Here is a 27,972-nt window from a genome sequence, read left to right as displayed (position 1 = left end):
ATTAAAAATATGTGATTTTGCAAGGATGTGTTAACCCCTTGGCGCTGGCGGTCGCGGTGCGTCTCATTGCCGGCAATGGAATGTGTGCCGGGGAATCCCAACTCCCGGCGTCAAGGGATTAAGAGCAATAAAAGCAATAATTTCACTCAAGTTCTTCTGTGTAACACTTGGTCTTTTTTCCCCTCCCAATGTTTTAGTCATTGAGAAGGTCAAAACGAAATTCAGACTCTACGGAGTTGGCAGCACAGATGAATGAAAGTGTTGATGTCATGGATGTCATCGCTATTTGCTGTCCAAAGTACAAAGATCGACCGCAAATTGCAAGAGTAGTACAGAAAACCAGCCATGGCTTCAGTGTTCAGTGGATGGCGGGCTCCTACAGTGGCTCCTGGACTGAGGCTAAGCGCCGCGATGGCCGCAAACTGGTGCCTTGGGTAGACACTATTAAAGAGTCAGACATTCTTTACAAAAAAATTGCTCTAACGAGTGCTAATAAGCTGACTAATAAAGTGGTTCAGACTTTACGATCGCTGTATGCCGCCAAGGATGGAACTTCCAGCTAATGCATTTGTACATGCAGCCAAATTTTACACGAAACGAAATAACAAAACAAAAAAACTTGAAATACCAACTTTCTGGCAAAAAAAATTTAAATCAATTTAATGAAGAGTAAGAATGACACCTGGGATGCAGGAAACAGAAGGAAATGTTTGGTAAACATTTTTGTGGGAGCTTCCTTCGCTGTTGTGCAGCAGAAACTTCTCAGTTCATTTTTACTCCCACTGTATAATAGTTTAACAAAAAATGTTTATATCTTGAAAAAAAAACCTTTCTGTTAAAAAAAATAAACAAGTGAATGTTGGAAATTAGTCTGTTAATGTTCTTAATAAAGTGTTCTTGGAGTTTAACCTAGCAGCGGATGGCTTTCTTTAGCTTAGCCCAGTTTCCAGGGAAGCATTGTTTTTCCAGGCTGTAAAATGGCAGAATCTCCTGGATATATAATTTATTCTGTTGGGGGAAAAAAGCATGCAGTATCTATGACCTATCTGCAGGAGGAGTTTTTGTAAATGTAGATTTTGATGTATTAGGTCACCCTGAAATAATACGAGAAAAGGGATCCCCAGCAAATCTGGTGGAACGAATACTGCAATAAATTTTTTTACTTCTCTTTGTTACTTGTCTGTTTCCATTTGAATTTCTTATTGTAAAGATCTGTTTAAAAATCCATTTATATTATTTTGCAGTCTTTTATGTAAAATTTTACTATATTGGTGGTTTTCAAAGCAAGACATAAATATTGTTTATACAGTTTGTATAGGCTGACTTCTGAATAATTGGTATCTCTTATTTTTATCCCTCAAAAGGGTGTAAACACAAGTTAACTCCAGGGTTTTATTGTATCCTGCAATATTTAGTATTAACTATATATGATTTAGCACTGTGCCAAACACATTTTCAAGAGTACATTTTGATATAAAAAGAAACTATAGTTTATGCCTTGTATGCTTCAATTTCTTTCTGATGCTGTTGATGTGGCAATGTTCAAACTTAAGGGAGAAACAACCATCGCTCTGCTTTGAGCAACTAGTCCCTCATATTGCTTCATGGGGAAGAATACTTCAGAGTTTTGCATATTTTGTTGAATGTAGTTTTCAGAGCTGAAAACTCAAAAATTCTGGCAGCACTTGGTGTGCTCTCTTGCCGATTCATAATATGTAAATGTCAGAGGAGTGAATACAGATTTTGTAACTTATACTTGTGCTAACAAGTGTTTCTTAAATGGTTTTTTAACAGCTGGGTGGGAAAACTTGGTTGTATGGCAGGCAGGTTTTTTAATTACTTGAAAACTGTTTTCACCTTTTATACACTGAAGATGCTATTTTTCACAGTCTCTGGAGTGGTTGCTTCAATATGTGTTGTCATCAGCCTTTCTTTCATGAGTCGTTCTACGTTCTGGATAGTAACGTAAAAGAGTTAATTTCTGTGTTGTGACATGAACAGAACAGATGAGTAGCATCAATGTTAATTGGCAGATAACTATTTTAAAGATTTCTGTGTTTTCACCTTTATTTAAAAACAGGTTTTCATCAAAGAAAGATTTTGAATGCATACATTTTCTATAAATATATATATATATATATGACGGGGTTTGGTTTTTTATTACATTAATTTACAAAGCGACTGTGTTACTTGATCTGTGAGGAATAGTAACACAATGTTCAAATTCATTTTCTTGTACAGAATTCAAGAATTAAACTGACATGACTAATTTATCAGAATATTTAATAATTTTTATGGAATATTTTTCTCTTCCTCTTGGCCTTAATATTGTACTGTACATGCTTCTGGGATAAAATCAGTTTTTAAACCTGGGGAAACATTACACTGTCAATAACTGATTTAGTATCTTTTACCTGTGGTTTACGATGAAACACTATGCATTTTACAGAAACCATACTGGGTGATTTAGTCTGTTTCTGATACTGGTGGGTGAATTCTTTTAGGCACATGATTCCTCCTACCTCTACTACACACGTAATGAAGTGGATACATTAAATACATATGGACATCTTTGCCCAGGTTAATCTCTGTACAGTTTATGTGTCGGTCTCTCTCTGGTTGATGACTCAGAGCAGCAATTCAAGCAACTCAACTCAGATCGAACGCCTGTTCAAAAGTGATCACAAGTCAGGGCTTAGCAATCTCATGTCATAACATCTTTCACACTCCTTATCATAAAAATGTCTTCCCCCCCCCCCTTTTAATTTATTTTTGCCATATTTATACCCTGCCCTTCTCACCCCGAAGGGCACTCTGAGTGGCTCACATATATGGCACCATTTGATGCCACACAAACATACATCCAACAAAATAAACATCCATTAAAACCAACCGCTAAAAACATCTCAAACATTAGAACCAATTATCAAAATCATGTAATCCAATATCATAATGAGAAACTGAAGAACCCCTCCAATATGGTTGCTATATTCATTTCATAATTTTTAGGTAGATGATTATAATGACTTCTTGAAAACTTGTTCTAGTAAGTTTGTTGTTGCTGATTCTAAATTGTCATAAGATTCTATATTCACTTTCTTAGAATCCCATTTTAGGCATACATAAATCATTTTTTTATTATTCAGCAGCTTGTGTTGTCACAGAGTCTTGCTTAATACTTAATGTTTCATCAGCTAAGAGTATTAAAATCCAGATTCTTCATGTAGAAAAAGCTTACATTTGCCAACTTCTCCAGCTTGAGCATCTTACATTTTCTGCTGATTACTTTCCCTGTCTCCAAACTATCTGCCATGATATAGATCAGTGGTTTACCTAACAGCTGGTAAACTGGCTGGGATTTCTGGGAGTTGTAGGCCAAAAACATCTGGGGACCCTAGGTTGAGAACCACTGATCCAGATGGTTTCCCCTCTTTTTTAACTGTCACTTTAAATATTTGACCATCCTTTCATCTATCTCATGGTCAGATATAAGACAACCACATGTATGGGCATTATAGAGGTGAATTTGTTGCCTTATCATCATTGTCCTAGGTGGTTAGCAAACAGTATTTAAAAATATTGATAAAAACTCCAGAAAGGATACTTGCGGCCTTTATGGAAGTAATGTGAGCCTACTGCCAAATTGCAATAGATTAGGGAAGATGTTAACCAGTCTACTAGTGTCTTGAGCTGGAACTCATCTATAAGCACAGTTCCAATGTGTTCATCCCTCCATTTCAGAAACCAATGGGAAGAAATGGCATATTATATTCCAGTGGTGAATTCTTACATTCTGGAAATACTAGTTGTGTGGCCAGGAGGAATTCTTCGATTCACACAAAAGTAGTGAAATTGGAAGAAAGGCGTTTTCCTTGAGAGTGCCAAGCTATCTTTTTATGTGCATCAGGGAAAACAAAAACCCTTCTGCAGATGCAAAGGTGACTTGTTTGGATAGCAATTCATCAAACCTCAATCATGAGAAGCATCAACAGAAACTGAAACGGAATGAAAAGGATCCTGATGGAAGACAAAAATACATGTGAAAAACATGTAGACTCTTAATAGACCACATGCAAAATGCATGAATCAACAGCATGGTGCAACTTAAAAAAGGAAAATACTTCTAGCCTGTGCTAACAAAGTTAGTGTCTAGATCAAGGCAAGTCGACGTCCCATACTATACTTCTTTGGTCCGATTTCACCTGCAGTACTGTATCCAGTTCTGATAACACCATTTTCAAAGGCTAACAAGTCATCCAAAGGAAGAGCCAAGATGGTAGAGGTTCTGAAAACCGAAATAGCTCAGGGAGCTGGGTGTTTTAATCTGGGAATTACCCAATTAAAAAATTAGGCATCTTTACATATATGGAAAGATGGAGTGAAGTCTCTGCTGCCCCAGATGATAGGACCTGAATGACTAGATTCAAATTGCAAGAAGAGCTTCCAGATAACTTCCTGAAAGCAAGATTTGTTTCACAGTGGAACAAACTGTCTCAGAAGCTAGTGAAATTCCTCTTTCTTGGTGCCTTTTTGACAAAGCTTAGATGGTCACCTTTTAAGAATAATCAACTTATTAATGCCTGGCCTGGATTTGGACTAGATGTCCCTTGTGGTCCCTTTTAACAAATATGTTTCAAGTCCAGAACAGCAGTTTATCCAGAAGTAGAAGAGAAACACACCTTCTGCACCAGTTACAGAGCTACTGTAGTAGACATGCTGACGAACATTGCTTACGAATCTTCTTTATACTCACTTTACAGTATGTTCTTCAGGAGTATCCATAGAAGTTGGCCAGTCTAGGGAACATTACATCATTCGGTTTCCCAAGATTAAGAGCTACTTTAATCTAGGGACTGGTATGCAGAGCAATGTTTTTACAATGGTGCAGTATGTTGAGGGCATAATAAACACATTGTGATGCGTTGCCAGAACTACTCAATTTTTCTCAAGCAGTTGGCCTGGCACCTGTTATCCATCTGGGAAGGATAAAGGACATCAGTACAACATAAAAATAGCAAGGATTTGCATTCAGTTCATATGCTTTTCTTCAGTTCAATTTAGAAGAATGCTAATTATTTACATGTGATTTCATTCTTTAGGAAACATTTTTCTCTCTGGGGTTTGCCAAATTTTTGTACTGTGCTGTAAACTACCACCACTTATGCCTGGGAAAATACCTGTTGAAAGAAATTGCTATACAGTTGAATATGTGCAAATTTCTCAGGAGGAGTTTCTCCATGTGCAGGAAGGCTTCAGATCTGTAGCAAATTCCCTATTTCTTCCTTACGATATGAAAAGATCAGTATAGTACTGCTCAGGATCTTGGCTGCAATATTCCAAAGTATATTTTAAATGCATCTGCTTTAGCCTCTAATGTTGCTTTTTTCTCCTCTTTGGGATATCTCTTTACTTTAAAAAGTAGCATTCCATTCATATTTTTGATCAGTTGATCACGGTGCTCCACCATGTCAGACCAACACATATTGGTAGCCAACAATAATTACATCAGTTTAACAATAATTTAGGGTTCAACCATCAGTTGGCCCATTCCTGTATTTATATTCCACATTTCTCCAGCCAGGGACTCAAGGCAGGTTACAAAAAGGCAGGAACTTACAATAAAATACATATATAACGGGCCCTCCAAATCTGTTCACATTGCCACAATTTAATAATGTGGACAGTGTATTTGACCAGATGTTTTTATATCTGTGGCAGAACTCAGAAATTAACCTCTGCAGACACAGCAGGCACACTATGATTAAAAACATAAAATTAAGATTACAAGATTGTTAAATAGCAAAATAATTACTAAGACAAATGTTATAGTACAGCACCACTTACATAGTAATCATTGTTAACTGTTAATTTTATTTTTCATCATTATAAGTAGCCAGATAGGAGCATTCTTGTGGTGAAAACAGACCCAATATATGGCTGGCTTCTTCCCAGACTTGCCACCTCTTTCCAAGGCAGCACTAAGCCCTTCCTTGGATACAGAGTTCCCGGTAAACCTTGTCATATGGGTGTATGTCCAGAACCTCCCCATATCTCACCCCAAAAAACATTTTTTTAAGTAGAAACCCATTAATAATTTTATACACATGCACGCACAGCAGGAGAGGCAATCCAGTAAACCATCTTAAAGCTCTGGGTTTTCCATCAGCCTTTCTTCTGCTTGCAAGAACCAAAGTTAACATGTCCAGATATAAAACAAGTTATTTCACAACTCCATGGGTTGCCATTATTGGTCCTTCCATCCCTATCGAAAGAATTTAAAAAGATAGCTCATCTAGGTTTTATTCAGTCGGGGATTCCTTCCTCTTCAAGAAGCCATTAGTTGTTTGCTTACCACTTTCTCTCTCCAGCTCCTAATAGCCAACAGAACAGATGTAGATGTTGGAGCCAATCAGTTCTCCCCACCTTCTCACCTTTGCTCAGTCCCTGAGTACCTATAGCCTATCTCTGGTGATCTTGTCTAAACTTGAAATTTTAGAATGGGCATGTCCAAAGTCTTACCACAGTGGTTAAACCATTACACCAGGCACCCTCAAGCTGCTTCCCTCCAGCTGTCTGGGCCTCCAACTCCTAGAAGCCCTGGCCAACTTGTTCAATGTCAGGAATTCTGGGAGTTGGAGGCCAAAACAACTGAAGGGGCGAAGTTTGAGGATGCCTAGGTCACACAGATCCATCTAAAGAAGCATGTGCATGTAGGAAATCCTTTTGCTGAGCAAGTAACCACAAGCTGAAGTCTACCCTAAGAAAGATACCCTTACAGAATTATGTCTATGGAACAGATGATTGAATAAAAACCTAATCTTTTGGTGACTAGTACTGGCCTAGAACCAATCATGTTTGTGACTAGCTGATGACATGGTTATGTCTTGTGTTGGCTTGAGAACAACTGTTCTAGCTGGTTTTATATCAAGTTAACCAGAACACAGCATTTTGCAGATTCAGATTTACAGATAGCAAATGCCAGGTTCAGATTTATAGTTTCAAAAGTTATGGAGACTACTTACTATAAGAATCTGCTTTAGTTAGGGTTAATATATTATTTGTACAATATGCTTTAAACAAGAAATAACATAAATTAATATCTCTACACAGCCTTTGTACTTGATTAACTGCATATCAACAGGTGCAATATTTCAGGCAGGATGTCTTGGAACTAGACAAGGAAAGGTCCATTCTTTCTATGGATTAAGCACCTCTCTCCTGGATGGATCAAACTGCAGTTCAAATAATCCACACAAATGTTGAGTGAGCCCTTCAGCTATACAGCCAATATTGATTTAAGGTTTGCTTTTGCCCAACAGAAAAGCTTGGTCAATTCTGTAATCAGAGGAAAAGATCAAAAATCTGCCTGGTTATATGCTTGGACAGTTACATCATTCATTTTAATCTGAATATGTTTGTGTCTTACTATGCTCACAAAGTTGTGTAGTGCCAAACATATTGCTTTTAGGTAGTTTATATTCTGAGGTCTGTCTTTCCAAATCCACCGTAGCTGGACAGAATAATTCCCACAATGAGCGCCCTATCTGCTCATACTCGCATCCATTGTCACTCATATGAAATTCCTTTTTAGGAAAGGTATTCCCTTGGTTATACTGTCATCCACTAGCAAGCAAATAAATCTTTCCTCAACTGCTTTGACAACTGTACTTCAAACTGCTTTCTCAATCTATAAGCAGTCTGTATAATCCACTTGTATGACACCAGCCTCGAGGCACTAATTAGATCGTTGATATTAGTATCTCTAATACTTTTTCTAACACCATCAGATCCTCCACTTCCAAACCCACGAGATGTGTCTCCTTCCCAACTGAGATTATGAACACTGTGCTTTGGTGTAATGCAACTGGATGCAATCAGAAGTCCGTTTACAATGACATAACTTGCTAACAGGATGTCCTCCATTGTTGTATATTTGTTCAGTTGCTTCTGACTCTTCGTGGCCTCATGGACCAGCCCACCCCAGAGCTCCCTGTCAGCTGTCGCCACCCCCCCCCCCCCAGCTCCTTCAAGGTCAAGCCAGTTACTTCAAGGATACAATCCATCCATCTTGCCCTTGGTCGGCCCCTCTTTTTCCTTCTGTTTTCCCCAGCATTATTATCTTCTCCAAGCTTTCCTGTCTTCTCATTATGTGGCCAAGGTACTTCATCTAGTATCCTTCCCTCCAGTGAGCAGTTGGGCATTATTTCCAGGAGTATGGACTGGTTTGTTCTTATTGCAGTCCAAGGCACTCTCAGAATTTTCCTCCAAAATCACAGTTCAAAAGCATTTAGCTTCCTTTGCTCAGCCTTCCTTATGGTCCAGCCCTCACATCCGTAGGTTACTAAGGGAAATACCATCTTTGTTGCCAGTGTGATGTCTCTACTCTTCACTGTTTTATTCAGATTGGTCATTGCTCTCCTCCCAAGAAGTAAATGTCTTCTGATTTCCTGGCTATAGTCTGTGACTCCAGCAATCTTTGCGCCTAGAAATACAAAGTTTGTCACTGCCTCCATGTTTTCTCCCTCAATTTCCCAGTTATCAATCAGTCTGGTTGCTATAATCTTGACTTTTTTGATGTTTAACTGAAACCCAGCTTTTGCACTTTCTTCTTTTACCTCGGTTAGAAGGTTCCTCAGCTCCTCCTCGCTTTCAGCCATCAAAGTGGTATCATCTGCATATCTAAGGTTGTTAATGTTTCTTCCAGCTATTTTAACTCGCGCCTTGTATTCGTCAAGCCCTGTACATCACATGATGTGTTCTGCATACAAGTTGAATAGGAAAGTATTCTTGCCATGAAAACTAAATAGATCATGTGTCATATTGGCTGCATTCATTTTTCCAGAGGGTTTCTAGGAGGCACCAAAATAGGGAAGGTGAATGATAGGGAAGACTGGAGTCCATGTGTGTCTGAAATCCCACAAACACTCCAAGAAGTTTAGAAATACAGAGCCTTGATCTTTGGCAAATGGGGGGGGGGGGGGGGAGAAGAAGAACAAAGGAAAGACTGAATGAGCACCCATGTGAAGCTTGAGGAAAACATGGGGAACAAAGAATGAAGGGCTCCAAGGTAGATGACATAAAGAATACCTGGGTGAATTGCAGAGGTTACCTTCTTGAGGGTGAGGATAGGCACTGAGGTATGGTGTTGTATAAAGGTGTACATGTAGGATGAGAAAGAGCACTGGACTATATGTGGAGGACTAGTGAATGGAATAGTAGAGAACCTCTGCCATTATAGATCAGGGGAAAAACCCTTAAAAGGTTCAGGGAAATCTGGAAATTACAGTGATTTGAAATTAATTTATATTCCCAGTTTTTGCAAACTTCTATACTAAAGGGCCATTTCAGCTTCATTTTTTGGAGAGAAAAAAACTTGCCTTTATACCAAATTTACTTACCACAAGTCTTGCTGAAAGTGCCCCAGAGGTGCTTAGTACTGCAACTTGCATCTTATGTCGCATGCCACCCAATTCTGACCTGTTCTGTACAATCAGCATTATATCCATCTGGGTTGGAAACTGCAGAGCATGTGGGAACGAGTGTACCTATGTTTATAAAACGGTTACTGCGAACTTAAAATCAGTTTGTTAGATGGCTATTAACAACAGCTACAGTAGAGAGCCTTAGTCGTAGTCTCCAAAACAATTGAATCTCAACAATGAGCAAGGTTTACTTCCAAAAATAAACTCACAAAATATCAAACAGTAAAAGTAATTACATTCACACTACTATTTAAAACATAATTCAGAATCTTGTGCTGTAGCCAATGTGCAAATCTGTCGAATTATATCTGAGGTGAGCATCATGAAGCCCTTCTTGATGCTTGACTGCAAATTTCCATGAAATCTAACTGGCTTAGACAACAATGAAGTATTCTGGGCAACATTCATCTAAAATATCCAATATCTGGATTTGCTCATTTGTATTAATTAACGTCTTCTTTACACTAATGCTCATAAAAATATCTTTAAAAAAAAAATCCAGTGCTCCAGGAGTCTTCTTTGCCATCCTTAGTGGTTGTATGTTCCAAGAGGCCTATGTATATTTGGCATTTGTACCATTTTGCATAATTCCTTAATTTGGCTTTTCAATTTTGATCTCAAAGTACAGACATGAAGAAAATATTTTTAAAAATCTTTGGAACTTTTCTGCAAAATTATGTAGAAATCCTTGTAGTGAAGACCCTTCCATGACAGCAACTTTGTTGTGCCCATTGTAATTTCCATCACCTGTTGCATCTCCAAACCGTATCCAGCCAAATGACATTTCATGGAGCAACCCAAAACCCGTGGCTTTATTTTTCTTCCTCGTTTGCCACCAAGGCTTCCACCGCTTTCCAGTCAAGTTTGCTAAGGATGCTGCTGGTGCTTTCAGACACACTGTCAAAGTTATTAAAGCTGGTCATGGAGGAAGCATCTTCTTGAAGAAACGATTCCTATGGAGAGAGAGAAGTATAAATGGAAAGAGGTGGGAAGGTATCATGCAGTATCTTGACATGGAAGGAGGAAAGGTTTGCCTCCACCTGACGCCATGGTCTTGCTGTTCTAACGGGTTCCTTTTGGGTTCTAGCTGCATGAATGTTTAAAATTCTGACCTTGATCAATATTTGATCTATTCAATAAGGCTCTTTAACTAAAGAAAAGTCTCCTTTGATATAAAAATTCACATTCTTCAACTCAAACTTTCATCATTCCTATGAATAACTATTTTCATCAAAGGGAACAAACTGGCCATGATAGCTCAATTTTCTGCAATGGACAGAATTAAGCTGTTCCTCCCATCTACTCCTGTAGCCAAAGACATACATTCTTATACAATCTTATTCAATATACATAGAAAAGCATAATTGTATAATAGTAATAACAATAACAACAACAACAACACTGTACTTATATTCCACCCTATCTCCCCAAAGGGACTCAGGGCGGATCACAGTACACATACAAGGCAAACATTCAGTGCTGTTTTGGATAGACAGGACAGCGACAGGCAGAACAGAAGGGAGGTAATGTTGTGTCGACATCCAGCTTTCTGGCGCCTTGGCGGTTATGCTTGAATCCAGCCACAGGGGGGTGCTGTTGCTCCATCCTCTTTGACGAAGAGCCATTAGGACTACCTCCTTCCTTTTGGTCACCGGGCATTTTCTGATCCTTTTCTTTACAGTGTCCTAAAATACCTTCCCCACTTGTTTTAGTGGAAGCTAACTTCTCTACTTACAGCTCAAGCTGTATTCAAACTGCTTTAGGTAAACAGCTGGGCTGACAGTCAGGAGCTCATGTTGATCCAGGGCTTCGAACTGGTAACCTTTCAGTTAGTAGATCTTATAACTGCTGGTGATTTCCCCCAAAAATAAGACACTGACTTATATTTATTTTTCTTCAAGAAGACACACTATGGCTTATTTTCAGGGGATGTATTTTTTAAAAAAAATAAGTATGGTACAACAATCTGCATTTTTTCAAATATAGTGCTGAGTAAAATGTCAGCCACAGCTTTATTTCTTCCCCCCGAGGACACACAATACCTGGAGCAGTATCCTGCTCCTCACTTCACTGAGGAGACTTCCTGGGGGACGGGCCGAAGGGATGCACCACTGCCAACTGTGGCCCCGTTGGAGCTGGAGACTCACTCCCTCTCTTACTTACTTGAGGAGGAAGCCTTGCCTTGCCTGACCCAAAGGGAAGAAAAAACAGAAGGAGGAGGAAAAGGAGGACAAAAAGGAGGAGGAGGCGGCAGGAAGTGAGAGGGAAGGAGGTCCGGACTCACCTCCGCTGTGCAAAGTTCTTGCATTTCACTTTCTTTGTCTCCACTTGTATCACTATGTCTTATTTTCGGGGTATGGCTTATATTGCGCAAATGCTTAGAAATCCTGCTATGGCTTATTTTATGGGTAGGTGTTATTTTCGGGGAAACAGAATAGTAACTTTACTGCTAACACCTGGAATGATTTCCCTGTTTGTAAAGCTAGAAATTGTGAGGCTTCGGTTGGTCCTCCAGGCCAGTTTGGGAGGACAAGATACACACATATCAGTGGAGGAGGTATTATTAAAATCAAGAGGGTTGTGGCTGAAATTCCAGGGAAAGATGCTACACGAAAAGTCTGGAATGCCCTCCTGGAAACAGGGCAATTTAACACGTAAGACATTCAGATTTATCAAAAGAGAAGTGAAATCCGCCCTTTTATTTTGGAAAAGTCACATCCCGTAACTAATATGAAATTGTTCAAGTTTAGAAAGGAACGAGAAGATATAAACAGACCTGCATTTATGATGTTTGGAGTGGATTCTGACAATCAGCTTTTCTCAGAATAGTCTGGGACCGGGATTGTGGCGCAGCTGGCTGAGTGTCAGCTGCATTAAGATCACTCTGACCAAAAGGTCATGAGTTCGAAGCCAGCCCAGGTTGGAGTGGGCTTCCAACCAATTGTGTAGCCTGTTGTCGACCTTTGCAACCCGAAAGACAGTTGCATCTGTCAAGTAGGAAAATTAGGTACCACATTAAAGTGTGGGGAGGCTAAATTAACTAATTTATGAGGCCATAAAAAAGACTCCAGCAAAGCACTCCAGCAAAAGCATGCGGAGAATGCGGAAGTACTTCATCAGTGTCGCAGATGGACGATGAAAGCGACAGCTCCCCTGGCAGCCAGAAAAAGTTAAATAGTCTCTGTGTATGTCTGTATACGTTGTATGTCAAATTGGCATTGAATGTTTGCCATATAGGTGCACATTGTAATCCGCCCTGAGTCCCCTGCGTCGTGAGAAGGGCGGAATATAAATACTGTAAATAAATAAAATAAAATAAATAGTCTCCCATTAGCAATTGCCCTACAGTTATTTTTTTTCTCATAAAAAATAATTACGAACCATTATGGAAAAAGATACAAAAAGATATGGAAAATTGGAAACACCAAAATATATCTCTTTTAGGCCGAATAGCAATAATTAAAATGACAATCCTCCCCCAATTATTATTTCTATTTCAAACAGTACCAGTAATAAGAAATGATCACTTATTCAAAAAATGGAATACAGACATTACAAAATTTATATGGAGGAATAAGAGACCTAGAATTAGCATGAAGATATTAACTGATGACAGAAAAAGGGGCGGCCTAGGACTACCCAATTTAAAAGCGTACTATGAAGCATGTAACCTTGTCGCTATCAAGGAATGGACCACCCTAGAAAATAATATACTGCTAACTTTAGAGGGGCACGATTTGAGGGTGGGGTGGCATAGTTACTTATGGTATAACAAAAGAAAAACAGAGAAAAAATTTAGTGATCACTACATTAGAGCATCCCTGATTAAAACATGGGAAAAATACAAACCTAGACTCTTTAACAAAACCCCATTGTGGTTATCACCGGTAGAGGCGAAACAAATGCGGGAACTAAACGAAGAGTATAGACTAACATATCAACAAATTGCAAAGAAAACAGAAGATGGCAAAATAGCTCTCAAATCGTTAGAAGAAATTAAAAAAATAAATGAGAAAATAACATGGTTGAAATACTATCAAATACATCAATGTTTCAAAGAGGATGAAAAATATGGCTTTGATCTGGGTCAGGGACTTTGGGAAACAGTAATGAAAAAGAATAAAAAATTAATCAGGATTCTTTATAAACAACTTCTACTCTGGGCAACGGAAGAAGAACAAGTTAAGAACTGTCAGGTACAGTGGGCTAGAGACATAGGGCACAGTATCCTGACAAATCAGTGGGAGGAAGTATGGAACAAGAAAATCAAGTACACGATAGCCAGCGATCTTCTTGAGAACTGGTACAAAATGTACTTCAGATGGTACTACACCCCTGCAAAACTGGCCAAGTTCAACAAAAATATAGCTAACAACTGCTGGAAATGCGGAAAGGAAAACGGGACGTTCTTCCATCAATGGTGGGCCTGCAAACACTTAAAAAACTATTGGGGAGAAATACACCAAGCATCCCAAAAGATTATAAACATGAAATATCCGCAAAGCCCCGAGCTGTATTTACTCGGCATCAACAACGAAATCAAACTAAATGAAAACCAAGACAAAATATTATTTTTGCTGTGCACAGCAGCCAGGATCCTGATCGCAAAAAAATGGAAGCTAAAAGAAACACCGAATCGGGAAGAGTGGTTAATCAAAGTCTATGAAACAATACAAATGGATAGTCTATCCCAAAGAATAAACGGAACACAGAAAAAAACAGACTGGACAGGTTTTGTAGACTTTATGAAAGCACAGGAAATACCAACCATAATAGACTTGTCCTGCATATAAATTAAAGCGGAAGAGTGATGGTCAACGGCAGAAAGTGCAAAAGCCTTTACCAGATCAAAACAACAAGATACTCTTGGAAGATCTTGGGAAGTCACACAAAGTGCACCCCCTTTATTACTGTTTTTGTTTCTGTTTTGTCTCGTCTCGTCGACATCCTCTATATCTTCCTCTTTGCCTTCTCTATCCACTTTTCTCTAGCCCCTTCCCTATTCACAGTCTATCCACTTTCACTCCCTACCCTACCCCTTTTACCTATTATCCTCTCTCACTTTCTTTGTCCCTATTTATGTAACATGACGGCTATGTGTAAAAAACCGGATAATAATAAAAAAAAAAGCAATTGCCCTACAGTTGGCTGGAGCAATTGAAGGCATGGAATCACCATTATCACTCATGTAATGTACCAGTAGCAAAGAATAAGTATCCCATCAATCAGGATAGGGAGAAACACCTTGCTAATCAAAACAGTCTCTTATATGTTAAAAATAACACACTCTGATGGGCTCCACTTTGACATATTAAGACGTCCAATAAGATCCTTTGAAATGCTCACCACAGCTTGCATAATACATTTTGAACTTAAGAGTTAAAGGTCTCAAAAGTGCTGAATGTGTCACTGCAACCTACATTTCCTGCTCTTCTTACCTTGCTGGCCTTAGAACCGCCATACAGGATCTGCTGGATGTTGCCAGGGACACTCCACACACTCAGGGCATCATCATCTTCACTCTCATCATTGGCCTGAATCCTTGGGTCGTTCTTTGGGAACCTTCTGTGATTCACTAATCTGCTCATCTGATCAGAAGCTGTAAGGGAATGAATGATTTTAAGGTCTTAGTCCATATTTCTCTCCTGCAGTTCTTTCTGAGTAATACAAACATGGACTTTGCAGCTTGTATTCCCTAACCCAGACCTGGGCAAACTTCGGCCCTCCAAGTGTTTTGGACTTCAATTTCCACAATTCCTAATAGCAAAGGCGTCCAAAAGGGAAGTTAAAGTAAGGTTGTAAAGGTTGTCCCCTGACATTAAGTCCAGTTATGTCTGACTCTCGGGTGTGGTGCTCATCTCCATCTCTAAGTCGAAGATCCGGTGTTGTCCATAGACACCTCCAAGGTCATGTGGCCGGCATGACTGCATGGAGCGCCATTACCTTCCCGCCGGAGTGGTACCTATTGATCTACTCACATTTGCATGTTTTCGAACTGCTAGGTTGGCAGAAGCTAGGGCTGACAGCGGAAGCTCATGCCGCTCCCCGTAATCGAACCTGCGACCTTTCAGTCAACAAGCTAAGCAGCTCAGCCTTTAACCCACTGCGCTACCGGGTGCTCCGGAAGTTAAAATAACCAACAGCAAATAATATTGAATGAACAAACCTTCACTTCTTAAGTCAAAACTGCTACTTGACCCCTGCCTCTGGCTTCTACTGCTTCTCGGTCGCATCTGCCCTTGATACTCTTCTGACGCTATTTTTCTGTAAGGAGCTTGACGTATTTGACCTTAAGCAGGTAAAAAAACAAAACAAGCTATTTTGCATTTCAGAAAATGAATGAAATAAAACACCACTAAATATCAGTCAAGCTTGCAATCTTGGCTACTTCAAGGATTAGGGCACTGAGTGACCCTGACACAATATTTTTCACAACACCAAAATATCCCAAAGGCTCTCTAGTTGGATTCTATTCTTCCTCTTATTGCTTTGATTACTCAAGCATTCTACCTGCTCCTCAGATGGAAAGGGTCTCAGGGTGACTTACTATCAATCATAAAAAGGGGAGAATGGGAGGTCTGAATGGGAACCCATTCCTGCCCTCAGATGAACAATCCATACATTTTTTTTTTGCATTGAGAATCAAAGCAGTCTTTTCATTCTTACCTCTCCTCTGAATTACATCAGATGATGCACCAAAAGATTTTGACTGTAGGAAATCAGCTTTGGCAGCAGCCCTATTTCTTGCAGCTTGGTAAGATCCACGGAAACTACTAAGAAGCACATATCATATTTCAATCACAGCAATAACAATTCCAGAAATATACCTAGATAAACTAGAATATCTTCCCAAAATGCTGCAGATGCCCTCACTGTAGCATTAAACTTTGTAACATTATAGAACCATCTCTAATGCTATCAGACTTCACAACGTATCCCCTGACTGTTTTTGCTACATCTTGCCTAACTATTATTGCCAGCGTGTTTCCTTTTTGACAGTGACTAAAGACTTTTTGACAGTGACTAAAGAGAATGGGCCTTTTGTTGGTTTTTATGTGGTTTTCAATTAATTTTAATAGTTTTGACTTCACAAATTGTTTTTAACTATGATATTAATATTGCATTGCTCTTTTTGTAGTTTTTTTATTCTGTATTGCTTTCAATAAATTGTAAACTGTCTTGAGTTTCATTATAGGGGGAAAAGTGGGATATAAGTGAATAATAATAGTAATAATGCCCTTTAAATTAACAGCATTACACAATCATATACTGAACCATCTACACATGACCCTTTGAGTTAATAGTAGTAGAACCAATACACACGACTCCATAATATCTATGCAGCAAAGTCTGAAGGCTAAACTATATGTTATATTTAAAATCGATTTTCTACCACACACTTGAGTTTAAGCACAGTATCCCTCAACTGTGCTGCAGTCCCTATCTCTTTTAAAATATATGCTCATACACTTGTACACACTTACATGAGCCTATATTTAACAACGAAGTGCTTAAAACAGTGGTTCTCAATCTGTGGGTCCCTAGGTATTTTGGCCTACAACTCCCAGAAATCCCAACCAGTTTACCAGCTGTTAGGATGATGATGATGATGATGATGATGATGATGATAATAATAATAATAATAATAATAATAATAATAATAATAATAGACAAAGTATCAGTACAAGAAAACTGCACTCCAAACCAGAGCTGACAGCTGGCACAACAAAGCATTGCATGGGCAGTTCCTTAACAAAATTGAAGGAAAAGTTGACAGGGCTCACAAATGGAACCCTGAAGAAGGAGACAGATGGCCTGATTCTTGCAGCCCAGGAGCAAGCCATCTGAACAAATGCCATTAAGGCCAGGATTGAAAAATCAGCGGATGACCCAAAATGCAGACTCTGCAAGGAAGCTGATGAAACCATGGATCATATCCTCAGTTGCTGCAAGAAAATCGCAAAGGACTACAAACAAAGGCACAACTCCATGGCTCAAATGATTCACTGGAACTTATGTCACAAGTACCACTTGCCAGCAGTAAAGAATTGGTGGGATTATAAGCCTGCAAAGGTAGTGGAAAATGAAAACGCAAAAATACTGTGGGATTTTCGAATCCAGACTGACAAAGTTTTGGAACACAATACACCAGACATCACAATTGTGGAAAAGAAAAAAAAGTTGGGCTTATTGATGTCACCATACCAGGTGACAGCTGAATTGACGGAAAAAAACAGCTGTTATCAAAACCTCAAAATCGAACTGCAAAGGCTCTGGCATAAACCAGTAGAGGTGGTCCCAGTGGTCATCGACACATTGGAGCCGTGCCAAAAGGTATCAGCCGGCATTTAGAAACAATGAACATTGACAAAATCACGATCTGTCAACTGCAAAAGGCCACTTGGATCTGCGCGCATCATTCAAAAATACATCACACAGTCCTAGACGCTTGGGAAGTGTTCGACTTGTGATTTTGTGATACGGAATCGAGCATACAGATCTCGTTTGCTGTGATGTACTGTGTTTTTGTGTCAGTAAAATAATAATGATAAATGTTTATTTATATCCCACTTTTCTCCCTAAACGGGATCCAAAGTGGCTTACAACATTATATAAAAGACCATAAAAAACAACATGCATATGCAAAACAGTAAGCTATAAAAACAAATTTAAAATAAGAAACAAATAAACATATTTAAAAACATTTGTCTAATACAATTATTGTAGGCAACTCAACATTTCTGAAGGCCAAAATCTCTGGGTCCCCACATGTTGAGAACCACTGGCTTAAAATTAGCAGCTTGAAGGATGCAGCCATTGGGCACAATGTGTCTAGTGCTGCTGCTGCTGCTGCGGTACAAGTTGCCAGAAAGCAGTTTTAGCATTTTCACTGCCTTTAAAAGATCATGCAATCAACTCTTTCAAGGCATATTCCCTTATTTTCTATGCTGGGGATTATTTAAGAAATATGTCAACTTGTACGTGATTCCCTTAATCATGCATGTCTTTAAGGTTTATCTTTGCTAGACCATTCACACTGATTCATAGTAGGGTATAATAAACAACAGTTAATTTTCTCTAGCTATGAATCTATAGATATTTGTTTGAAAATGTTTCCTAGAACTCAGTGAGGCTCCTGAGCAGACATGCACTGGACCACAATATCAAACTGGGAAATTTGAAGCTAATTTGTGAACTTTACTGAGAACATCAAAAAGAAGGCCTATCTTAAAATATATCACCTTCTAGAAGAAGCTGTGCATGGCCTCCTGAAATCAGAAGCTGAGCCTAGTTTATAGTCACGGGAAGGAAGTTGCATTGTGTCTGTCAATAACTCATCCATCAGGGAGAGCGCTTCAGAGACTCTAAGGTTGTGATGCTCAGAAAACAAGGCTCTTAATGGAAGAAAAAAACAAAAAAAGGTTTATTAGATTGCATTTTACCGAATAATAGTAGAAATCTGTTTCTTTACTGACATCTTCACTAATTTAGTCAACCTGCAGCCCAAGCTTATATTCATTGGGAACAATAACTGTTTGCTACATGGAAAATGCCTCAGTGTGGCATATGTGTACATCTCTTGAAAAAAACTTGGGAGGCTCTGCACATCCGTCTTGAAGATGGCTATTTATAAAATCATTTGGAGCCTAACAACTCAATTCAATACATAAAGGTAAAGGTTTCCCCTGACATTAAGTCTAGTTATGCCCGACTCTGGGAGGTGATACTCATTTCCATTTCTAAGCCTGAGAGCCGGCATTGTCCATAGCCACCTCCTAGGTCCTGTGGCCAACATGACTGCATGGAGAGCCGTTACCTTCTCACAGAAGCAGCACCTATTGATCTACTCACATTTGCATGTTTTGGAAATGTTAGGTTGCTAGGTTGGCAGAAGCTGGGGCTAACAGTGGGAGCTCGCCCCGCTCCCTGGATTTGAACCACCAACCTTTCAGTCAGCAAATTCAGCAGCTCAGCAATTTAACCCGCTGCGCCATCAGGGGAGGGAGTAACTATTCAATACATACCTGTTCATAATTTTATATTAGTTTGACTTTAACTTTTTGAATAGAATACGCACTTTAAATGATTTTGGAATGTTTCAAATTGTTGTTTTAATGCCTCATAGTCTTACAATTCAAATTGTTCAAGCCATTTTATTGTGAGCAACACAGATACCTTGTGATCTGGGGCGGGATAGACGTATTTTGAATAAAAACAAGTGTTTCTTTGACGTTTAAGCGAAGTCTCAATGCTGTAGCATTGGTGTGTGAGTTGTTTTGTGTCCTAAACCTATTTTTCAGCAGATAATCAGGAGTTCTACAGCAAGCCTTAGATAAAATACATTGATTCTGAAGAAAATTTTTATTTGATGATTAAAATATTGAGGTTAGGAAATTAGTGCTAAAATCAAGAACGTTGATACAGAGAACACTTGAAAGTGAAAGCACTAGAATGGCGCTAATAGCAACTTACTTATCTCTCTCATCTTTCTTTTTTTGATGTAACTGGATACCTCGTGATGAAAGTCTGGGTGACTACAAAAGGAATTCAAACAGATATTAAAACCATCTTCTTTTTCACCTTCCAATCACTCTTTGTACACATTCATTATACTATCTCAGGAATATTTTTTTTCAGACTGTGCCCAAACTGACAAGTTGCTGCCAAGGAAACGTACAAGCACAGCTCTCTAAAACAGTGGTTCTCAACCTGGGGTCCCCAGATGTTTTTGGCCTACAACTCCCAGAAATCCCAGCCAGTTTACCAGCTGTTAGGATTTCTGGGAGTTGAAGGCCAAAAACATCTGGGGACCCCAGGTTGAGAACCACTGCTCTAAAAGGTTTAAGCAATTGCTCTTAAAAACTGAGCTGTGGTTTGGTACGGCAATACTCTTTTCATTATGCTCCCAAGCACTGTGATACCCCTGAAGTTGCATTTAGCATGCTGAAAATGGCCCATGGCAACTCAACTTGAAGGTTCGTTGTTGTCCATCGAGAGGAGCCATTTATGTATGGAATCAAGGGAATTCCTTATGGAAAATGTTAAATTAGGATATATTTCAGATAATTTTCAAACCAAGACAGGGAGTGGGAAATTCTGGGATGGCAGGAGGAGCCATCCACAACTGGGCTTCCGTGCTCCAACCGGAATGGCAAGATCTAAGCTTCTTTTTCAGTTGAGCCATTAAGACCCCGTCCCCTTTTCCAACAGTTTTTTTAATCCTGCCTAACTAACTGACCATGTTTGCCCTTGGATCCTGCTAGTCTGGTTGGAGCACAGGATGAAACCCAGTTGTATTGGATTGTTCCTCCTGGCCATCTCAAGAATGAAGGCTATGGGTCTCAGAAAACAATAGAAATTGAGGAAAATGTGGATTGAACATTTCCATGTCCATATACAAAACTGGACCTTCATGGTGAGTCCAAATGTAACTTCTTCTGTCAGGTGGTAAGGAATCATTCATGTATGGGATTTATCAAAACAGTAGAATTACCTCCCAATACTGGAGAAGACTGATAAGATAAAACAAGGCTATTGCTCTAAAAACCCCATTTAGGTAATAACTAGTGGAAAAAGCTGAGACTGCACTTGTGGACTGGACTCCACCAAAGTCAACATCGAAACCGAAATACAACACCGCCTGAGCTCTGCGAGTGCAGCATTTTTCCGAATGAAGCAGAGAGTGTTTGAGGACCGGGAAATCCATAGGGATACCAAGGTGCTTGTCTATAAAGCTATTGTCCTCCCAACCCTGCTATATGCCTGCGAAACGTGGACTGTCTACAGGCGTCACATGCAGCTCCTGGAACGATTCCATCAGCACTGCCTCTGGAAAATCCTGCAAATCTCTTGGGAAGACAGGCGGACAAACGTCAGCGTGCTGAAAGAAGCAAAGACCACCAGCATCGAAGCAATGGTCCTCCACCATCAACTCCGCTAGACCGGCCACGTTGTCCGGATGCCCAACCACCATCTCCCAAAGCAGTTGCTCTACTCCGAACTCAAGAAAGGAAAACAGAATGTTGGTGGACAGGAAAAGAGATTTAAAGATGGGCTCAAAGCCAACCTTAAAAACTGTGGCATAGACACTGAGAACTGGGAAGCCCTGGCCCTTGAGCGCTCCAGCTGGAGGTCAGCTGTGACCAGCAGTGCTGCAGAATTTGAAGAGGCACGGATGGAGGGTGAAAGAGAAAAACGTGCCAAGAGGAAGGTGCGTCAAGCCAACTCCGACTGAGACTGCCTCCCACCTGGAAACCAATGCCCTCACTGTGGGAGAAGATGGAGGTCAAGAATAGGGCTCCACAGCCACCTACGAACCCACCCTGAGGACGCCAAACTTGGAGGACCATCATCCTCGGACTACGAGGGATCGCCTAAGTAAGTAAGTAAGTAAGTACGACTGGACTGTTAACATGAAGAGGTTTAGGGATAACAGGTTTCTGTATGTAGTAAAATGCATGCCTTCAACCATCTACATGGTTGAAGACAGTGACACTTTGGCTCCCTGAGAGGGAGGCAAAAAGACACAAATAGGACCTGAGCCGGGTTTTGTTGTCTTGGTATAAACTTTGAAACTTTAGAGACATTCTGTTTGTGCCACTAATGGGATGGATGATGGTAAATGTGAAAAGAAGCTATTAACTGAGAGTTATGGAAGGCAAAGCTGACCTTAGTCTAACCAGAGGGTGACTGTCAAATTGCAAAGGGTGATGTTGACAGAAAGAGTATCATTTCCTAAAGGTTTTAGGGCATCTACTTTTGAGGACTACAATTTACATGACTGATATTAGTGATTTTTTAAAACCCTGTCTCTACATTTTGTCTTACCAGTTGTTTTCCCAAAGGAAAGGGACTATGTTCTTTAGCCCTTTGCTCAGCGAGTGTTTGTAGATATTCAGCTAGTCTCTCCTTTCGCTTTGTTTTCATCCAGGCTTGTAACTCTTTTTTTTCCTTTTCTATTTTACTGGACTGTTTACTCATTACACTTGAGAGTCTGGAAAAAAAAAAACCAGAAATAAATACTGACAGAGATACTAATAACTTTTTTACGACATTGTCATTAATACTCAGGTTGGGAGGAAAATGTGTAAAAATTACTTAGGGATAAAATATGTGACTGCTTTTGTTGGAGGAAGCAAACTTCTCAAGCCTCCGCTATATGATGTTTGTCTGTTTTTATAATATGTTGTTTCATAATCTGAAGTACATGTTTTATTTGATTTGCAATTTCCTTATCTCTATATACCCAAAGCAGTGGGAGGGGCTGACGGTCACGTAACTGACTCAGTTACAGTTTAGAATGTTAAATTTTAAACAGGAATTTTTTTCATCTCAGGAGTGACTTGAGAAACTGCAAGTGGCTTCTGGTGTAAGAGAATTGGCTGTCTGCAAGGACGTTGTCCAGGGCATGCCCCGATGTTTTGATGTTTTACCATCCTTATGGGAGGCTTCTCTCATGTCCCCGCACGGGGAGCGAGCTGACAGAGGGAGCTCATCCGCGTTTTCCCCAGATTCGAATCTGCAACCTGTTGGTCTTCACTCCTGCCGGCACAAGGGTTTAACCCACTGTGCCACTGGGGGCTCCTTTTGATGACAGGATGACAGTTAGGGAATGTCAGTTGAACCTTGAGCCTTTCAGAATGTCGGTTGGAGCTTGAGTCTATTAGAGTACAAAATTTTAGGAGTTTAGAAACTAAGGAGCTGGGCACGTTTCTTTTTATAAGGAGGGAGCAAGCTTGTTTTCTGCTGCCCTGGTTGTAATGCACAAATGAAGCTCGTTCAGTGCCTCATTCTTTCTATGAATATAACATTACCTGGAAATTTTCTGAGCCTGTGTTTCTGTGAGACCGAGTTCTGAAGCAGAAATGCCCTCTTCCACTATAAGATCAGTAATAATATCAGAAACACCACTCAAGCCGGTGATCTGCAGGGGATCTTCTGAAATACTGCAGGGAAAAATATTTTCTTCAAAGATGAGAGTAAACTTCTCATTTATAGCAGCTAGGCACTAGCATTTACACAATTTCAGCTGATTCTGATCACAAGGAGAAATAGAGCCGAGTGTCATTCAACACGCTGATAGCACCCCAACAATCCCAAAACTTCTAATGATCTCATCTAGTAGCTTTCCTCCGCCCCTCCAAAATTAGTCTGCTGTTATTGTTGTTGCTAGTTATTATTGTTATGTTGTTTTATGCTGTTTTATGCTGCCTTAATTGTTATTGCTTTGTTTTTAATTGTATTCCGCCTTGGGCTTGGGCCCCATGTAAGCCGCCCTGAGTCCCTTCGGGGAGATGGAGGTGGGGTAGAAAAATAAAGTAGTTCTTCTTCTCCTTCTCCTTCTCCTTCTCCTTCGCATAGATCAGTGGTTCTCAACTTGTGGATCCCTAGATGTTTTGGCTTTCAACTCCCAGAAATCCTAACAGCTGGTAAACTGGCTGGGATTTCTGGGAGTTGTGGGCCAAAACACCTGGGGACCCACAGGTTGAGAACCACTGACATAGATGCTGAACAGCATGGGAGATGGAATGAAAGGCTGTGGTTTCCCAAATACCACTCTCTGGGTCACATGCCATAGTTAGGAGTGGAATCAGTGAATCAGGGGTTGAGCCTTTCCCATACTAGAGGTACTCCAATAGATTACGTTAACTTTCTCTAAAGCTACTGAGATATCTAAAAGGAGAAATAAGGTTTTTACTACACCAGTGTAAATAATTGGACTTGGTCATTCTTCGGGGGGGGGGAGGGGGGTGGTCCTGTATACGATATCCAACTATATAGGGATTCAAGTGTCTTTCTTGTTCACATGATTAACATAAAACAAATGAAAACTAATGTCAAGCAACCTCACCCAATGGCGTTCTGGACACTTTCCCAAACTCTACAACAATTCAGATGTCTATTTCTCAGTTAATGTGAACTACTTTCTCTGAGAAGTGCACAGTCAAATTTCTCAGCATGTGACTGAGGGTTGCATTCATATTCTCTCTGGGCCTGATCCAAACATACTCTTCGTCACTTAGAATATCTCTGCTAGGTAGCATATTGGAGATGCAATAGTAGAGGCAAAGTATTACCTTTTTGCCAACTTCACTTTGGCATACTAGGCAAAACAAAGAGATGTGTGTCCAGTTTCTCAAGCTAGCTCTAGCTCAGTATTATTTTAATTATCTATGTTCTCACACATACCTTTCATCCAGCTCTTCTGGAGTAAAATTGGTATCTACAAAAGAAAGGTAGATCATTAAATACTCTCTAGAAAAAGACATGTAAAACATACAGCTGTCTTAACAGGCTACAGACTTCCATTACAACTTTCAAAGGAGTCGTGAGTACTTAGTATTTCCATATTAAACAGCACTATATTATTCAAGGCAATGGCCTTACTGCTAGAATACTTACAACAAGAAATCAAATATAATACTCTTTGCTTTCTGACATGATAGTCATTTAAAATAAATATAAGTGACCACAACTTCTACATTTCATAGCAGTCCACAAAGTTTAAAAGGCTGCAAGTTGGCTTTTGCTCCAAGAACAAGTATCATTCAACACAAGACAGGTAGGCTATGAACAATACACGATTGCTGTATTGCACTATGCAATGGTACTACCAACATCCTTCAATGTTTCCACAAAATCATATAGACAGCAGTGCTACATACACTTTGAGACTCAGATCTGTTAACTGGCTCTTTTGCTTCCTAGACAATACATTTATAGAGTCACCAAAGTAAAAAACAACAAACAAACAGCAGGTAGGTTTGGTACCAGAAGATGACTTCTTGACCCTGAGAAGATTCGCAGTTGACATTGAAGGAGAAACAGAGGGCGTTTCTAAGGCAAGATAACTATTTTGTGAAGATTTATTTTCTAAGCCTTCTTCTTCTTCTTCTGTAAAATCTTCCAGAATCACACGGGTAGAATAATACTCTGTTTCAACAGAAAAATAATTGAAACAAATTAGTGTCAATTAGCTTAACAGAACCACAATGTTCAAACTCTTCTGGAAGGATTTATACTCTCTGTAAAGCTCATGCATCAAACTCAAGGTCTGCAGGCAGAATTCAGCCCACCTCCAGATGCTGGTCTACAATTCCTGTATTCCTCATCATTAGACATGAGTTGATAATGGTTGTGATACAGTAACATCTGGAAGGCACACACACACACACACACACACACACACACACACACATATGGCCCTTTGTATCCATGGGTTCTCCATCCGTGGATTTCACGGCCCTTTGAAATCAATTTTTATTGAAAGTTTATATGATTACATGGAAAGTGGGGGAATATACTGAAGGAGATAGAAAAGTTGGAAAATAAGATAGGAAGAATAATAATAAAAACCAAACACACACACACAAATTAAAAATTAAAAAAGGAAAAAATCCGAGTCCAGTACAGTGTTAAAAAAAAAAGGCAACCGTAAGGCTGTGAAAATTAGTTTGATGTCCCTGCTGTAAAGGATGATGTTTACAGCTTGAACATGCTTGGTAAAACTTTTAAGTAGCCTCTCAGGATCACAGGATCTTATACGGTGGGTATCACAACTGTGACTCTTTATGGATGGAAACAGCCTGGCCATATTTAACCACATTTTGATAACCTCCTATCTAGACTCTTAACGATGTATTTATACACAAAAATGCCATCCAAGAAATCTTTCCTTTTCTATACATCCCACTTTCTTTGGAAAGAGGGAGGAACAAATTCTCACGCATTCTCAAACCAAGCTCATTTTTATAATTATACACTAGTGATAATTAGACAGGTTAAACTAAGAATTTAAGAAGACTCACCATCTTTCGTAACCTTTACATCTGGTGCAAAAAATGAAATGCTATTGTTTCTTGGATCAGTCACCAAACCATCAACTGCTTCCACTACCTGAAAAAGTTATCACAAGTTTCAACATGAATCAGTTGCAATTATACAATTTACAATTCATCTGCAAAGTCAGTGTCTTTTAAGGATTTTTTTGCAAAGGTTTTCACTTTAATGAACACATTCAATCCCAAAAGGAAGGAGTCTTTACCATGAATGCGACCACCTTCCAGCTCTGGAATTATGCATAACTGCAGGATCAGTATGAAGGAGATTTGAATGATGAAATCTTGGGTGAGTTGATCTGGACTGACTCTGTGCTTCTCTGAAGAAACTAACTAATGCTTTTGGATTGATTGGATTCCTCTCCAGGAATCGATTCATCCCAGCTCCCTTAATGCGTTTTGCCTGGCTTTGCAGCATCCTTCTCCCCATTCTGTTTTTGGATATTATACAAAATGGCTCACTAAATATTACAAATCATGTTTGCTCAAATTGATTTGGGCTCAAGTGTATAGATTACTACATTCTGGACCTATGACCCACATAACTGCGCTCCAGACCCATGTAACTGCTTTTGTAAAACTAGAGAAAATGCTGCTGGGAAGAAAGTACATAAAGCTTATAAATACCAGTTTAGTGTTTCTAAATTCTTTCTCCATTCTTTCAGCCACATTCTGTAAAGACACTAGCTGTCTATCCATATCCTGGAGTTTGGCAGAAATGTTTTCTCTACTAATTTTTCTGGGTGACAATCTTCTGGAGAAAGTAGTATTGAAATTCTCATGCAGAAGTTTTGTGGTTAGAGGATCATTAGCCACTTCTGTCTCTTTACTCTCTGGTACTTGCATTTGTTCAGTGTGAAGAGTATCGCCTTTAAATGACAGAGAGAGAGAGAGGGAAAGGTAAAAAGAGAGACAGAGATACAGAGATAGAGAGCAAGAGAGAGATTGACTGGTGACACCTTTGGAGATTTCGGATTATTCCATCTCCCCATTCCAGAGAGAGACCAGGGCATCAACAGGATCACCTACCAAGGTGGCGGGAAACTCCCCAAGAGCCGTCAGGAATCCCTCAGGATCCATAAGCCTCTTGGAGCGGACCATCTTAATTGGTCCTCCACCCCTGCGGAGGTTGGAGGATGCAGTTGAGTCTAAACTTGATCAGGTGATGGTTGGTCCATGGCAATGGAGCAATAGTCAGCTCCTTTACACCCCCATCATTCTCCCATCCCTGGCAGAAAACCAAGTCTAAAGTGTGTCCAGCCTTGTGAGTAGGGCCAGATATCAGTTGGGACAGCCCCATGGTCACCATGGAAGACATGAAGTCCTGAGCCGCTCCTGACAGGGTGGCCTCGGCGTGAATGTTGAAGTCCCCCAGCACAATAAGCCATTGGGACTCCAACACCAGGCTCGAGACCATCCCAGCTAGCTAAGGTAGGGAGACTGTAGTGCAGCGGGGTGGACGGTACACTAACAGAATCCCTATTCTGTCCCAGTCACCTACCTTCAAGTGGACACATTCAAAAATGTTTGACTGTGGGATGGGGCACCTGGTCAGGGAGATGGCATCCCTATAGACCACTGCAACCCCGCCTCCCAGATCTTGGTTGGTGCTGCATGGAGTAACCTGGTGGACAAAGCTGGGTCAGATTTAC

The 27,972-nt window shown here is 39.9% G+C and overlaps 2 protein-coding genes across 6 annotated transcripts in view; one reads left to right on the top strand and one right to left on the bottom strand.

Moving 5' to 3' along the window:
* NIPBL (NIPBL cohesin loading factor) overlaps window positions 1–1,175 on the top strand; it is a 149,219-nt gene extending 148,044 nt beyond the window's left edge. For 3 of the 4 annotated variants that reach the window (XM_060761405.2, XM_060761401.2, XM_060761402.2), the window contains one exon: window positions 198–1,175. In XM_060761405.2, the coding sequence (XP_060617388.2) occupies window positions 198–563 (366 nt within the window). In that variant the 3' untranslated portion in view covers window positions 564–1,175. The remainder of the gene's footprint in view (window positions 1–197) is intronic. The other variant, XM_060761403.2, reaches the window with a different exon arrangement.
* An 8,475-nt stretch (window positions 1,176–9,650) lies between these two features.
* CPLANE1 (ciliogenesis and planar polarity effector complex subunit 1) overlaps window positions 9,651–27,972 on the bottom strand; it is a 77,702-nt gene continuing 59,380 nt past the window's right edge. The window contains exons 43-54 of one of the 2 annotated variants that reach the window (XM_067464635.1): window positions 26,948–27,189; window positions 26,291–26,378; window positions 25,254–25,415; window positions 24,672–24,705; window positions 23,297–23,428; window positions 22,311–22,476; window positions 19,956–20,017; window positions 18,725–18,877; window positions 16,149–16,255; window positions 15,649–15,771; window positions 14,921–15,081; window positions 9,651–10,435 (exon numbers count right to left, since the gene is read on the bottom strand). In XM_067464635.1, coding sequence (XP_067320736.1) covers window positions 10,295–10,435; window positions 14,921–15,081; window positions 15,649–15,771; window positions 16,149–16,255; window positions 18,725–18,877; window positions 19,956–20,017; window positions 22,311–22,476; window positions 23,297–23,428; window positions 24,672–24,705; window positions 25,254–25,415; window positions 26,291–26,378; window positions 26,948–27,189 — 1,571 coding nt within the window. In that variant the 3' untranslated portion in view covers window positions 9,651–10,294. The remainder of the gene's footprint in view (window positions 10,436–14,920; window positions 15,082–15,648; window positions 15,772–16,148; window positions 16,256–18,724; window positions 18,878–19,955; window positions 20,018–22,310; window positions 22,477–23,296; window positions 23,429–24,671; window positions 24,706–25,253; window positions 25,416–26,290; window positions 26,379–26,947; window positions 27,190–27,972) is intronic. The other variant, XM_067464636.1, reaches the window with a different exon arrangement.

The sequence above is a fragment of the Anolis sagrei genome, chromosome 2 (assembly GCF_037176765.1).
Source record: "Anolis sagrei isolate rAnoSag1 chromosome 2, rAnoSag1.mat, whole genome shotgun sequence".
Lineage (NCBI taxonomy): Eukaryota > Metazoa > Chordata > Lepidosauria > Squamata > Dactyloidae > Anolis > Anolis sagrei.
The sequence above is the reverse complement of the archived record's forward strand: the minus strand, read 5'-3'. Positions and strand labels throughout refer to the sequence as shown.